Source organism: Etheostoma cragini, chromosome 2 (assembly GCF_013103735.1).
Source record: "Etheostoma cragini isolate CJK2018 chromosome 2, CSU_Ecrag_1.0, whole genome shotgun sequence".
Lineage (NCBI taxonomy): Eukaryota > Metazoa > Chordata > Actinopteri > Perciformes > Percidae > Etheostoma > Etheostoma cragini.
Genome location: NC_048408.1, coordinates 17483064 through 17499658, shown reverse-complemented (window position 1 = coordinate 17499658; position 16595 = coordinate 17483064). Strand labels below are relative to the sequence as shown.

General features: G+C 37.5%; 1 protein-coding gene across 6 annotated transcripts in view; it reads left to right on the top strand.

Moving 5' to 3' along the window:
• The window catches only part of grin2bb (glutamate receptor, ionotropic, N-methyl D-aspartate 2B, genome duplicate b), a 102530-nt gene that overhangs the window by 47785 nt on the left and 38150 nt on the right, over nt 1–16595 (top strand). For all 6 annotated transcript variants that reach the window (XM_034893622.1, XM_034893613.1, XM_034893641.1 and 3 more), the window contains 3 exons: nt 10040–10183; nt 12261–12531; nt 15019–15211. In XM_034893622.1, coding sequence (XP_034749513.1) covers nt 10040–10183; nt 12261–12531; nt 15019–15211 — 608 coding nt within the window. The remainder of the gene's footprint in view (nt 1–10039; nt 10184–12260; nt 12532–15018; nt 15212–16595) is intronic.

Sequence of the window (16595 nt, the reverse complement as noted above, 5' to 3'; positions counted from 1 at the left end):
TAAAATATGTTTTAATAATACAAAATAATGTATTGAAGCAATTCAAAATATGCTAGTTCACTTTCTTTTAAAAGATTGAATCCCGGAAAAAGTGGCTGGTAAAATTGGACATCAAAAAAGTTAATTTCCCACCCTGGTTGTGTGGCCTCTGTGGCCTCTGTTTAACTCTGAGGTGCGGGTGTGTCCTGGGCTGTTTGGTTGGTGAACTTTTGTTTTCTCACATACATGGGGTGACTGCCAAGTGGCTTCTGGGTCTTCTGTAAATGTACCCAAACAGTTTGCAGGTAAAAGCACACAGATACTGTAAGTACAACAAATATATTTCTGCTTGAAAACATTGGTTGTCTTCATGTTAAGGTCACTTTTACTGGCAGTATTGATTTATCACTTAAACAAATAGAAATTGTGATTAAATTGGAAACTAAATTACTGGAACAATTATTTACAGATTTTCCTTCTTTACTCACATCTAAATGCTACTTCGGTATCTTGACCCTAATATTTAAAAAAGATATAGGCTGCACTAATCAAAACCAAGAACATGGTAACACTTTACAATAAGGTACACAAAAATTGGGTAGTTAATGATTAACGACTCAGGAACGAATGTGGAATGAATGAGTAACGAATGGTTAGTAAATGTAGTAGTAAGTGATTGACTGTTATTTAAGGAGAAATTATTAATTACTGTTAAACAGACTGGTAGTTACTGTTAAATGAATGCGTAACTAATGATTAGTTAACCATTCACTACCATTGGTACTGAGTGGTGGAAATCTAACTAATCATTTGTTAATGATTAACCACCACTCAGTACCAATGATAGTGAATGCCCTTGTAACTAATCATTCGTTAATCATTCATTTAACAGTAACTATTTATTACTACTTGAATCACAGTCAATTAGTAACTACTCATTAAATAAACATTTCAGCTCATTCATTCCTCATTCGTTTAACATTAGTTAGCTACTTTATTTGTGTACCTCGTTGTAAAGTGTTACCAAGAACGTCAACTACAATTATGTTTATTGCATGGTTGGGTTAAATTAATCTATCACGTTAACACACACATCACTTAATTAGTAAATTACATCCTATCATCCTGTCCTACGTGTTAATGCTATTCTTTTTTTGCCACAAATAATACTATTTTAAATCAATCGTCAAAGATTGTTCTTTAATAAATCTTCTCTATATTCTGTTTTTGTTGTTGCTCACCATATATAATGTTTTCAAAAGCAGCCTTGCATCCAGAAGATCGTCCTGTATAGAAAGTGCTGCAGCTGGCATAATCGTCGCTCAACTGGCTGCTGTGGGAGTAAATCATATTTTTAGCGCGTCTGAATAATTTCCTTGTCAAAACTACCAACAGTAATTCAATCATCAAACATTATGGGATGTTGAAAATGGAGTGCACTGAATGAAGCCGGGAGAAAGACGTCGAAACAGGGTCATTGATAATTAAACAGCCAAATAGGAGATTAATTAACAAACTGTGTTTGATTAGAAATATGATGATAAAGCATGTTGGGCTCAAACTGACGAAGATTGACAGCAGCAGTTGCAGCGCTTAGACTGTGAGCAGGATAGAAAGAGGAAGGAAGGTAGATGAAAGAAGAGTGTGATGGAGTGGAAAAAGCTGAACAATGTGTACGCTGCCACTCTTGTGTGTGTTTTTGTGTGTTAACCTCTGTCACTGTGAGTTCTGAGGGTTTGCCTGCTTTCTCAAGCATGACTCGTCTCTATCTCTCAGCCTTAACCCCCCCAATCAGCCCCCTTCTTTGTCTGCCTCTCTCTCTCACTCAGTCTCTCTTCTTTCCAATCCTCTCCCACCAGGGCTTGTTGAGCAGTGGGCCGATATGTCGCTCTTCCTCTGCAAATCTAATTGGAGACAGGCTTTCATTGGCATGACATGGAGATGAGTTGCCAAATCCTTTCAGCCCTCTTGCTTTAGGCTCGCTCCCCTCAGCTCTCATTCAGTACTGCACACTGATGTAGCAGCTGCAGCCACAGAGGCAGGCTACGGATCCACGGAAGTGTCCATGATAATCTGAGCAAAATCAAACACACCCATTACTACCTGTCTTTTATGGGTTTAAATCATCCTGCCGCCCCTGATGCTTTGCTGGCAGACATGTTTCATTTAAATATGACACTGAGAGAGGAGACGTCAGCACTATCAATCTGTGAAAAAATAGAAAGCTTTGTGGTTTTATTTACAAAGATGAGTGTGTGCATTAACATACTGTGTATTTCCGTCATCCACTGGGTCTCTAGTGAGTTCACTGAGAGTGTGGAGTCACCATCTCAACTGGAAGTTGTACTCGCATGTTATAGGCAGCACTACAGTACCTCAGGGAGTGGAAATGAGACACAGAGGTTTGTGTTACTAAGCAAGCTCTCTGGTGCCATATCTGCACATGGGTTGAATAAAGCCTCCCAAGTGATTCACTCATCTACCAGCCTATTTTAGGAGGGTTGTTCACACAACTAACTGTTGCAGAGTCAGTGCCAGTACACCTAGACTATTTTGAGACTCCTGTGTTGAGACTGAAACAAAACATTGGTTTGATGTGACTCAAGGCAAAAAAGTGGGAAAATACAGGAGTGAAAGTGTGATTAGTGATATTAAAGAAACATAGACTAAACCAACAAAAAATACTATATTATAATATTTGGTTGTGACCTGCCACTGAATAAAAACGACATTTGAAAGTACATCAGTGGAATATGAGACTCTTTTGATTGTTATTATTTAAACTAGTGCAGTGCCCGTTCAAAATGGGCTGGTTTGGAATGGACTGATTGCTTGGCCATATTGCAGCTTGTAGAATTCATCAAAACCAAATTCTACCCCATAATTACTTACAGAAGGACCCCAAAGCATTTCATATGCAACTCCCCTGTATACCCTACCACTAACTTACTGATTTACCTGACAGAGAACATTGTAGATTCAGAATGGAATCACAAAATATCACAATGACAGTGTGGAGTAATCAGACATCCGGCCCAATATGAGAGCTAAACAGCACATATCTGTGTTTTTATATATATATATATATATATATATATATATATATATATATATATATATATATATATATATATATATATATATATATATATATATATATATATATATATATATATATATATATATATATATATATATATATATATATATATATATATATATGAGAGAGAGAGACGTCTTGTGTCGGACTGTTAACTAATTTAACATTTCAGCAGAGGTGTTAATTTACATACTGGTTGAGTGGCTTGGCAGTTAACAGTGAAGTAGTGCTGTAAAGTAGAGCTACTTTTGTTTTTTATTGGTTGGAGGTGTATGTTACATTTTAGCTGCTAAAGCTCCGCTGCTTTCTGTCTCTGGTCTGCTCAGTCAGTGAGCAGTGTGAGAGGGGAAGGGGCCAGCGCTTTTGCTTCTTTTACCAATATATTTAATAACTTTTTCATTTCTAATCCAACGTCAAACTTGGCACTGCACTTACTCATGCCTGCAGCAAGACACATGTCACATTTGAAATCAGTTGGAGTAATGGTTTGAGACACAATGGTATGCAAATAACACAGACACACACAGACAGACAGACGATTTGAATTTGCACCTTATAGATATTTATATTTACATTTTTTCAGAGATGTGGATTCGAGTCACTGTGACTAGGACTCAAGTATTTACTTTACTTAATTAAAAAATACAAAGCTGCTTTTTTCTGCCCCAAATAAATAAAATAATACGCATTTTGACTTTGAAATCTGCCGCCATCATCGCAAACAATATACACTAGAATGTAAAGTCTGACAGGGTAGCAACAGCAACTAAGGAGGGGTTATGTGAACAGCAAGTCAACAAAGTTAGATCTCAGAAATTATCTTAAATACACCAAAAAGTTTGGTATTGTAAAATGCGTCTTCAACACATATGAGTCTAGCTTTTGATGTTGTTCATTTTTTAACAACTAGAGTGTCATGTTCATATCCGTTTATCCTGCAGTCCCTCCAGTCATTTTCAACACTGCCTAACCAAACCTGACAGCACAAATTACAAAATGTATCCCACCTCACAGACAGTAACTAGCAAGAAGACACAAAAACATTGCTTGAAAATTAGGTGACAAACCTCTTTCTTGGGCTCATGGTGTATGATGTGAAACGACAGGCAAGAAAACAAGCAGGAAGGGAAACAGGCAGCTTTGGTAATGACACACAGACTTTGCCCTGCAGTACACTTCATACCTCTGTAAAATGAACTAATGGAGCTGCAGGACATTATGTAAAAACAGAGGGCAAAGAGGAAAAATATATCGGGCAAGGGTGAGGGTCAGGATAAAGAGAGAGGGAGAAAAAGCTTGACACTAATGCCACGTGAATAAAGGACAGAAACCAAACAGGATTGATATGGATATGAAAGAGAAAGTAGAATGAGATGATGATTAGCTGTAATCTGAGAAGGAGAAAATTAAGTAAGTAGTGCCCTCACGATCCCTCTGAATGGCAAGTTTGGTCTCACAAGTGATTACACCTGTCTAAGCCTACTTTTAGAAAGAAAGAAACAGGACAGAGTGATAACAAGATAAAGAGAGAGTTGAATGAGAAATAGATACTGTGTAAGTAAGTAAGCTAGAGGAAATGAAAAAAGCAAGATCCAGAAAAGAGTAACTCAGTGAGGGAAAAGGAGAGAAAAAGTCGAGCTGAGGAAAGTCAATTCACCCAAATAACAAAAATTGTATTAATCAGTTGCTTATAGTTGTCTAATATCTGTCTAATATCAGATATTTGTCCGAGATTTCTGCTGCCAGCCAAATACAAGGGAGATGGAAAATGACATTAACATATTTAATCAATAATAGGTATTTCTACAAACAATGTCCTGGTTAGCCTTGATAATCCACAGAACCCAGCCGTTTTCATTCAAAGTACTTTTTAGAGAAGCAGCCAAGATTATAGAAATACTGAGGTCACGGGTTGGCCCAACACGCACAAAACCTCCCTCAGACAACAATGATCAAAAACCCCAAAAGTCTCAACGTTTATCAAAATAACTTGGATGTTTTACATTTTATTTATTCAATCAACCAACGGTTCAATTATACAAAGTCTATCAATCAATCTAAGACTAATAGAAAAAACTCTTATAAAATAAACACAGTGAGTTATTTTTTAATTGCAAAATGTAAAGTCACTTCTACAAAATTACACAAAATTCACAAATGAACAAATAAGTTATCAGGAAATAACCTTAGTGTCCTCAATGGTGGCCATTGCCTTGTGCAGAATAAATAGTCCTCATGCTACATTTTCACAGTAACCACGAGAGATTTCTGACAAGACATGTTGAATTTTTTGAACACATTTTTTAGTCCTGAGAGGCTGGCATTATTTTGTATTTTTCATACTTTCAACAAATCCCATAAAAAGACCAAAACCCCTAGTCCACAGTCTTTTACCTTTTACTTTTATCTTTTAAAAGCTCAGTAATTTTCCAAAACAATTGGGCACTGTAGTTTTTAGCATCCGTTTTTCAAACAGGAATAAATAACACAACTCTTGGGACTATTCTCAGCCGCTGATTAATACACATGCTGCTCTACGGAGTATTTACAGCAGCACATCGGTATCTGGGATTGACTCAAAATAAGATACAGTGCCAGAGTGTCTTTCATCATAACGAAGGAGCCCACTTCAACAGTGTGGCTCATTGATGTATTTTGAGGTCTGTGGCATAGAGGAATAAGCCATGTCAGGCTTTGGCTACACAATACTTGTTCAGATCAACTCATTGTTGGTTTTAGTTTTTTAAAGGGATTTGTTGATAATGAGAAGAATAAAGAATAGGGATTGGTTTTGAGACCTAGTTTTATTAAGGTCCCGGTTCCATATTTTTGAAAACCCGAAAATCAATAAAGGTCCAAGTTTACCGATACTGCAATCGAGACCAGTGGACCTTACAGTATGTTATGTCTAAAAATAGATATGTGCACAAACTGGAAAAGGATTTTGAAAATGGTATCAATATTAATAAACTTTACAATCCCCATCCCTAATAAAGAATTCCACCAGCTTCATCCTTTAAAGACAGGAAAAGGGATCTGTGTGGTGAACAGAAGGATTGTGAACAAGGTTATAGCAAATGACTGGATCCACAGATAGATTAATAATGTGTAAATTACCTGTAGCACTCACCTCAAACAATGGTTGAAGTCGGAGGTTAGAGTTGAATGGTGCTTTAGCTGTCATTCATGCGTGAGAATACCTTCATTACCTTCTCGAAGCGAGCAGAGTGTATTTACTGTTGGTAAAACATCAGGTTTCAGCCTGAGCGCACACACACTCGCCTTCCCCCCTCGTTTCCACCACTGCCAATCCCTCCATCCTCACTTGACACTGCGATGTTATTACCTCATTATAGTGAAAAATTGGTAACCTACCGTTTCTGTCGTTGGTTAAAAAAAAGTGGAGGAAGGGGGAGATGGGCTTTGATCTAGCGTGGAGTTAGCACATCTAACTCAAGGAGTGCACAGCCTCCTGTATGACTAATGTGCATGATTTTAGTCCACGCATGTGTATGAATGCAGACGAACATGAAACGTATGCAGAGTGTAGTAGTGGATGCAAGTGTAAGACGTTCTGGGGGGCACGTATAAATTAGAGCTAGAAACTTTAGCGTTTCATTTTAATTTAAAGTTCAAGACAAATTATTAAAATAATTGATTAAAAAGTTTGTACTGTAGTCACTAATCATGCTGTGACGTGTGCAAAGTCCTTGATTTCACCCAGATTTTAATCACATTCTATATCAAAACTGTAGAGATAGAAAACCGTAAAAATGATGGCCTTAAAGGGGAGTTAGATTCAAATATTGATAATACGGTCTGTGCGTTAAATAATGTGCAGTGACAGTAACCTTTATCCAGTGGAATAAAGTGATTTAACACAAGGCTCAAAACCTATGTGTTACAATACACTTATTGCAGAGACATAAATACATTATGACTAACAATCAATGTTACCACTATTACACTATTAGGCTGTATGACAGGGTGCTGCATCACAAATATAAATATATAAATCAGTGTCGTTACCAAAGAAACAACAACAAACTTACAACAACTAGTCACATTTACTCATATAACACGGCCACCAAGCAAGCAAAAATGCTGTAAATCACTAATGAATAACACAATTAAAATTCAACAGGCTTCCCCATAGATTGTAGCAAAGCTACTGGGCGATAAAGCACATGCCACCACACATACAAACTAAAAATCACAGCCAGGCCATTGAATCTGAACATCATTTACACCAGCAGCAACAATCTAAAGCAAGCAGTAATCAATGGCTGGTAAAGTTACATAAGCTCACTAAAGCTGCTCATCATTTGAAGACAAAGTCCATCCTATTTTATTTGAGTTCAATGACATGCTTATTAAGTACGTTTTTGCATTTTAGGTCCTTTTCAAAAAAGGCTTTGCCAGTAAATCAAAAGCCGTTTCTTCTCCTCTTTCAGCCATTGTGCGTTAAAAACAACAGAGCTACGTAAAAGTCTAAACAAAGAAATCTAAAGCACTACGTCTAAAAATCCAAACGTCATCAAAAAAGTCTGAATAAATCTTTGAACTTGAAACGGCTGGGCTGGCTGGCTGTCTCTCAGATAACGCCACATGAAAAATGCTAGGAAAGCTAGAAGGCTCCGGCGTGTCAAAGAATGCACCCATATTTGGCAAACCCAGAATATAAATGGTTAAAGAAAAAAATGACAATTAACAACATTATCCCCATTTGCAAAACAGCTGAAGCTCAAACTTTTGATGGCCTCCGTGTAGATATTTCACCTGGAGACAGCACATGGTGACGATCTGATTAAATCAAATCTCTAATTTATGTGAGCTGCAGTGGTACAAACTTTTAAAATACATATAGATAAAATATACATAAAATATATATAGAATTATGAAAAAAAATAATTTTTAAAACTTAATTTTTTTTTGGACCAGCAGAGAAGGCCTGCTGCCCTTGACGGTCCAACTCTAATATTGAGTCATTATTACAGGGTACAAGCGGCCAAAATGGGTTTTCTTTAGGAGGGTGGCTGGTGTCTCCCTTAGAGACAGGGTAAGAAGCTCAGTCCTCTGTGAGGAGCTCGGAGTAGAGCCGCTGCTCCTTCGCTCGGTCCACCCCTTCTTTGATCCACACTGAAATATTAAATGTCTATTGGATGGATGGCTATTACATTTTTGTACAGACATACATGTTACCTGTATATACATGCATATGCATACATAAACAAAGATATTAAACAAATAAAAAAACAATAAATACAGAAACAAATATACAAAATAGCATAAGAAAAAAGGATGCTTAATGGATTTAGTGCAGAATGCAAACACTTTATAATACGTGTCTTTAAATGACACAGAAATATGAAACCGTGGCTGTCCCACGGATGTTGTCCCACAACGCCTTTTAAAAGAGATTTTTGACTATTGGACCGAACATTGAAAGGATTTTAAACAGCAGTCTTGCTTCCAGTGTTGTACTTTCAAGCATGCAGTAGTTTAATCTTTAACTAAACACAAAATTAAACCATTAAAGGTACTGCTCTGGAATCTTTTGAAATGTCTCGAGGACATTAAACGGTATTACATTTCTTAAGTCCAGAAGAAGTCCAGATTTTTTAACCATGTGGTGACTGTTATGCCATTCATATGGACCTGTGTTCCCTTGGACCATGTATGAAGTCTACTGTTAAACATTTGGGTCTGATAATGGATAGTGATTTTTTTTGGACAAGCAGATAAAATACATTTTTTGAAAGTGTTATGCATGCTTATATTTCAATGAGGCTTGACTACTGTAATGCCCTATATGTTGATGTAAACCAGGCTTCTTTCTGACACTTGCAGTTGGTCCAGAATGCTGCGGCTTGTCTTTTGACATCTCCTCCGTACTGGCCTCCCTTTACTGGCTCCTTGTACATTTCAGAATTGATTTCAAGATATGATTGTTTACGTGCAAAGCACTTAATGGACTAGCTCCAACCTATCTCTCCAACATATTGCAACCATAAGTCCCTCCAAGGTCACTCAGGTCAGCTGACCAGTTGCTCCTTGTGGTCCCAAGATTAAGGCTGAAGCACGGGAGAGTCAGTGTCAGAATTGGTTTGGGGCCTTGTTAATGAGGCTGACTGCAGAGGGGAAGGAACTGTTTTTATGGTGCGAGGTCAATGTAAACTATTCTGTTAATTTAAACATTTACTTCTTGAGTGATTTAGACTATTTAACAATGAAGTACGACCATGTTCAATCGTGAACCAACACCTCCAGTCATCTCAGTCACCTTTCAAAAGTATATTTTACTCTGGACACATAAATAACCCATGACATGTCGCCTCCGGTTGCTAACACTCGTAATAATCCGTCTTGACTTCTCCCGATGAGTGGCTTGGCAGTTTTACATAGGGGATCAACCTGCCCTTGAACAATCTATAACACCAAACATTGAGGTCCTGGAGTGCCAAGAGCTTATTTGGTCTCTTCTTTCTCTCTCCTTGGAGAGATGTTTTAACAGAGATGTCGGTCCACACATTTGGTACCCCACATTAAATATTATTGAACCAGGTGGTCATCTTACCTGTCATGCTCTCTGCTGCATACTAAATGTGCTGTCATAGCTTTGATAGGGCTCCTTGATAATAAATGAGTCATCTCTATGTCTATGTTTGGAATATTCATAACTAGTGGAAAAACCTTCTTTGAACTTGCATAGAAGTTCTCTGATTAAAACATATATACAGAAGATACATATGTCATATTGCTGCATATTCTTTAGTTCAGTTCCAGAGCATACACAGAAAAGGCACAACTCCAATCTGATAAATGGAACTATATTACTTCCTGAGGATGCAGCATCTGGATAACGCTCTACAGTCCTCTGTGCCCTACCTTCCAGCTCTCTCTCATGCTGTGTGACTCATGACCTTGTTTGCTGATTGGCTTCTTGTCTCTGGTTTTCAGGATGACCATTCCATGTTTTTCCAGTTTGGTCCTTCCATTGAGCAGCAGGCCTCCGTCATGTTGAACATCATGGAGGAGTATGACTGGTACATCTTCTCAATAGTCACAACGTACTACCCTGGCTACCAGGACTTTGTCAACAAGGTAAATAAACAACAAACATAAAGACATAAATGTAATAGACAGTTTATTGAATTGTTTGTTTGTTCACCTGTGACTTTTGAACCGCCCCACGAATGCTTTTTTTGTACTGTATTTTTTAATACAGTGAAAAATAGCATATACCAGAAGGTGTGTGTGCACCTGCATGTATCTTTTATACATTATTAAACTACTACTAAAATAGAAGAGAGAATATTTATATTATTATATTAAAGGAATATTATCTGCAAGGATAAATATATTCCTTTGATTATAGTGTACAGTTAATGGCCGTACATTTTTTTTAACCATGAATTCAAATGAGAGGTTCACTTTTGCTCAGGGTCCAATGCACATTAGGTAATGTTACTTTTATCTTTTGGGACCCATAATAAGAGGCCTGACATACTGTAGTTTTAATATTTTTTTGTTTGTCCCTTGATGTATCTTGTCTTATGTTTTAATTTATTTTGGTTTTTATTTTGCTAGGACTATGTACAAGGGATGACAAGATCCTAACAAAAGCCATTATTTCTGAGGACTTGACTGTGTGGTTTTAAGCCATAATTTCAGGCTTTTAAAAATGATAAGGTTTGGCAAGTTCCATTTTCTGATTGCTCTAATGGAAAAGGCAGAATGGCGGAGCATATCTCTTTGAATGCAGCCAGTCAGTGAGACTTCAGCCTCCTTATCTCCAGGGCTTAGAACATACTCTTTAAAGGGGATGGTATGAGATCCTGAATTACTCTGAACATCAGACATACATGTAAAAAGAATGACATTTTTTTGAAAGCTAATCATATTTCTTAATAATATGACAGCAATGTCAGGGTATTTGAACAAAGGAAAAGCAACAACAATAAACAACATAAAGCAACAATATGGTATAAAAGAACAAAAATCCTGTTAATATCTAAATGGAGTTCATGAAAAATAATATTTAGTGCCCATTGTCCATTAGCTTCATATTGAATGTAAAGAGTCTCATATCAGCTGGTATAGTTTACTGTCCCTACTATATACGGTATCTGCAAAATGTTTAAAGGTATTTTGAAAACAAACTACTCAAAGCCTTAATGAATTAAGCATCTAGAAAAGCATAAACCCGTTATTAGCAGCATATTAAAGCTATAGTGCGTTGTTTCTGTCGCCCCATGAGAAATTCAAAGTAATGACAACAAAACTGACGCATTCACATGATACAAGCCTTACGTGATCACACACATGCCCCCCGCCCCCCTCCTCCACGCAGTTGCTAGTAGCCAAGGAGGACACTGAGGATAAAAAAAAGATGATGGACTCTTTAGAAAAGTAATTATCTTCACTCCAGCTTTTGTGCGGGAAAGTCACCAGAAGACACAATCTCACACTGAGAAATACAGAGACAGTCGTGTGGAGTTGTCTTAATTATCTTTGTAGCAACTCATTTGGCAATAGCTTGAATGTAACGGATGTTCATTAATATAAAAAGTTACCCACTAAAGCTTTAAATCCTACTGTCTCTCGCAAGCAAATATCAAGCACACATAAGATTCAAGGTTTCTTTTTCTTCTTTCAATACAAAAGAAAGAGTTGTATTGGGACATGCTGCTCACAAAATGCTTTTTTCTGCCTGTTACTTAACCTGTATGGTATAACTCCCTTTGGACTGATTCCCTTAAGATACAGCTATTACTTCCTCTCTCCCTCTGGAACACAAAACAAAAATATGCCTTTCATCTAAATGCCACATATAAATAAAGGAACATCCAGAATACTAAAATCACTTAATGCTGGCTGCACATAATCTCTAATTAAGCCTTTGGTGTTTTGTTCTGGGTTTACAAGTCCCCATGGAAAAATAAAAAAGACGCTGTCTCCATGAGAGTTTCCTCTGTGTGTCTGAGGATATAGCTTTAAGATTTGGGAAAAGAGATTACCTAATCTCGCTGTTGTTACATTGCTGCGTCCTATTCCCAAGGGATGTGCAAAGACAGAACAGTTTTGCAATCTGGGAGCTGGAGGAGGAGACAGCTTTTCTTAACAACTGTATGTGTGCATCCTACACTTTTTAAAAGTCACATTTCCCTTTCCTATCTAGGTGCGCAGTACCATCGATAACAGCTTTGTGGGATGGGAGCTAGAAGAAGTCTTCCTACTGGACATGTCCGTAGATGACGGAGACTCCAAGATCCAAAACCAGCTAAAGAAACTCCAGAGTCCTGTAATTCTACTGTACTGCACAAAGGAGGAGGCCACCACTATCTTCGAGGTGGCCCATTCTGTGGGCCTCACAGGTTATGGCTTCACCTGGATCGTGCCCTCACTGGTGGCTGGAGATGCAGACCACGTTCCCTCTGTCTTCCCTACAGGTATACCCAAACACAAGGTAGTCTTAGCATTTCAGGGTTCAAATTGAGATCTCACATGCTCAAAGTATATGTCATACCATTGCTGACATAAAAATGCAGCTATGGTTTTGCAGAGAACGCTCATTAATGTGTCATCATGTGTCAAATTTTAAACATTAAGCCACCATTGCCAAATTAGTTATGCTTTGTTTTTAATCATAACATAAACAGATAACACCAAAAGACCTCACTCTCTAGCTCTCTCTCTCTTTCTCTCTCTCTCTCTTCCCCTTAATTGCAGTTTTCAAGTTTGAGACCACTTGGAAATGATCCACATCCTCAGAGGGATTTGTCCAGGTGTCCATAAACATTCATTGACACTTTTTGCTGTCAACTAATTTTTTAGAGCATCAGCAGTCCCCAACCCTAGGTTACCTTAGATAAATGTTTTCCCAAAAAGTTTCAAGTTTCAAGTTCAAGGTTTACAGATTTTGAATATTATAAAAAAGAGGGCTGCTATCAAGTTTTTGGTGTTGAGTTTTTGGTGTTGACTCCGAGTCTTAGCATCAAGAAAGAAAAAGTTGGATCAGTGCATCCTTAAAAAATGTTGTGGTTCTTCCTGAATCATAACATTTTTGGAAGTCCTGGGGAATACCAAAAATACTTTGATTGTGCAAAAAGACTGTCAGTCAGCATGTCAGTATATTATATAATTGATTCATGTCAATATACTTTGTTGTACTTTGAATGTAGGCATATGCAGTATGTTGAACTTAATTAAAGTATCCCACCTTTGCTGGATGTAATTTACTGACAGACAGGGAATCAGAAGTTCATAGGTCAGATGTTAAAGCCCTCTCAGGCGGCGATGGCAATACAGTGCAGACTTAATTTTTTCATATAGAAGCAGTGAAATGTGTCATTTCAAAGAGGTCCTCCATGCAATTGTAGGCCAACTGTAAGCTTTTTAATCCATCATGGAATTATCTCAATTATCTCCGCAACATTTTAACACAGACTGATTCTGTGTTTTATACTGTGTTTTTATGTCATGTCAATGTTTATCACACACTCTGCAAGTGTCTTGTCTTGTCCTGATGTGCTGAGGACTACAATGGAAAGAAGTTCTGGATTTTATGGTATTTTTATCCTTGATTGTATTTGATGTCTTTACATGTAAGGCATTCTTGATACAATTAAATAAATCAAATCAAGCTTGATAGCTAGCAGCTTTTCTTTTGTGTATAGTCATATAACAGTCTACACATTCATATAGCATCCCTGCATCATTCTGGGTTATACATACACACAGGGTTATTAAAGATTCGAAAAAAGGGCTAAGACTAAGGTAAGCAACTCCTCTGCTCTAGTGTTGGAAAGCAAAACACTGAAATTTGTATCACATTATTATGTGGTAAGTTTTCAAAACAGCTTTGTGTTAAAATGTGGGCACAAGTGACAGATGGGCTTGTTTGCATATATGCAAATGTTCTCCTTGTGTATTTGCACTACACTGTGCAAGTCAGTTGTAGTGTGCATACTGATTTCTGTTAACCTCAGGTAAGTGAGTTTATAATTTGTTTGGGAGTTTATTTGCTCATTTAATTGTGCAATATCTCACATAAATATTAGATAAATGTGGACTGAAAAGCTTTACTTTTATATTGTGGCCATCAGTTATAATAACCGTCTGAGCTTTGACATCACTGGAGTCCATCATTAACAGAATTTCCAGTGTTGTTTTGAAAGTATTTCTCCATGGAATTGGGTCAGGCAGGAAGGAGACCCCTTTGTGATTTTACAGTGACTGTCTCTTGCTCCCTTCCCCTTAGTCACCAAGCAAGTTTGAAGCAGTTTATTTGAAGAATTTACCTGTAGTGCAACATTTTTCATGTGTGTGAAAACACTAACACCAAGCCTGCCTGAAAATGCAGGTTTGCCTTTTCCAAAACATTTCCGATGCAGGTTTCAAATGTGAATACATAACCCAAACCAGCCATGGACAATGACCCAAAAGTGCAGTTGTTTACTGGTGTGAGAAATAGATGCTGACATCTGATAGCCAGCAGTTCCTCATGCTTGAAAAGGCAAAGCATAATAAAATGAGCCGAGGTATGATCATGGTCTTGACTGACGCTCATATTCGCCAAATTTGTCTTGTGATTTCAACCTATAGCTTTATTTATTTATTTAGTAATTTATTTAATTTAACAGAGTAGTAAACAGTTGCATTCTGGCTTGTTCCAAATTAAAATATTTTAGGCAATATTTGCAGTCTTCATTTTGCCACTTTTCAGCTTTTTCATTTTTGTAGTTGTTTTCCCCCCTTTGGCTGTTTTTCATTGCACTCTGCTTGCCTGTTTGTATCCTCCCTCTCTTTCTCATATTTTTCTGTCTCTCTTCCCCTCCTTTTCATCTTTCTCCATATTTCTTTCTACTTATTCCATTTCCTCCCACTTTCCATACATCCCTTCCTCATACCTCACTCCATCTTTCTTTCTTTCCCAGGGCTTATCTCGGTGTCATATGACGAATGGGACTACAACATCGAGGCCAGGGTACGTGATGCAGTGGCTGTCATTGCCACGGCGACCTCCACTATGATGCTGGACCGGGGACCACATACCCTGCTAAAATCAAGCTGCCAAGGAACACCTGACAAAAAGAGCTCCAACACCGGCCACTCCAAGGAGATACTGAAGTAAGTCAATGCTAGGGGGATGGGCAGGGCAGAGGAGGCGGGATACTTATACTACATCACACTACATCAGCCAGCAAATGTTAGAGACGCTGCTGTTGTTCACTACAGTGTGAAATCAAGGACCCCTTGTTTCATAAATGACCGGGAATTTTGATGGTTGATCTTCCATAATTATTGTACACTGCTAATATGGCGTGTGAGAACAGGTAGCTTGCCAGATGTAGCAACACTAAAAAGTGAAGTGGGGCTTTGGGAAGGAAGGGTCCAATGCTTTGGCTGCCAGTTGCTCTTCAAAAGGAACAGGTTTGCTTTTACATCACATTTTCAGCACAGATCATTTGTCTTTGGAAGCTGTAACTTCAAATAAACAATCTGTGCTTCTGATTAAATATTGTTTTGAGTTTGAGCCCAGGTCTAGGAGAGATGATCATCCCTTGCTGAAAAAACATGGCAAATTAAAAAGCAATGAGCCATGTTCACCTAGTTTTTATAAGCTTTGAAATGTATGTTGGTAAAGAATATGAGCAGGGTGTCATCCACAATGCAAAAGCAGTTGACACTTTTTATTTATTTTCAGTATATGAGTTAGAGCCAAAGAAGCTGGCTGGTAAAATCACAGGTATATAAATTAAGTGTAGTTTTGTTTTCTGTTTCTGAAGCTGGTTGAGCAAATGTGCAACGACAAACATTCAGTGCAACATGGACTACAAATACAAACACAAATAAAGACACGTTCCCTAACTAGAGCAATAATTTGTTTAATTCACCAAGAAAAACTTAAAACACAAGATGAACAGAGACATTAGCTCTTTAACAAAATCTTGTACTATCTATAGCTTAACCCACAGCTTTAAAGGAAAACATCTTTCTTTTCCTCTCTCTTCTTTTTCCACTTTTTGGCACATTACAGAACATTCAAGAGCATTGGTATTCAATAATTAATCCTCATTTAACTTTATAAGGCATGTTTTTACAGTTCACATTGATCAGAGATTCTTGGAACAACTAGATTATTGAAAAAAAGCTAAAGAACAAGAGTGTGGTTAGCACACAGAACCACATATGCAAACACAAACACACACACACACAAACACACACACACATATTTGTTGTTATAGCATGACATTTAACTGCTCTTAAGGGAGTACTTTAATAAAAGCTTAGAATTACCAAGCCTTACAAAACTATGCACATGACTTTCATCCCTCTGTTTTCCTAATATTCACCATTTAGTCATTTTTTTCTGTTTGTTTTACTGTCAATTTGAATTCGAGAAATGTGGAGAACTAGGGAAGCATTATGCAACCTCCCCTGGCACTGCTGCATTAATCTCCAGTGTGACGTTGATTTATTTCTGTAAATTTAGGTATTTCCTTTACCCATG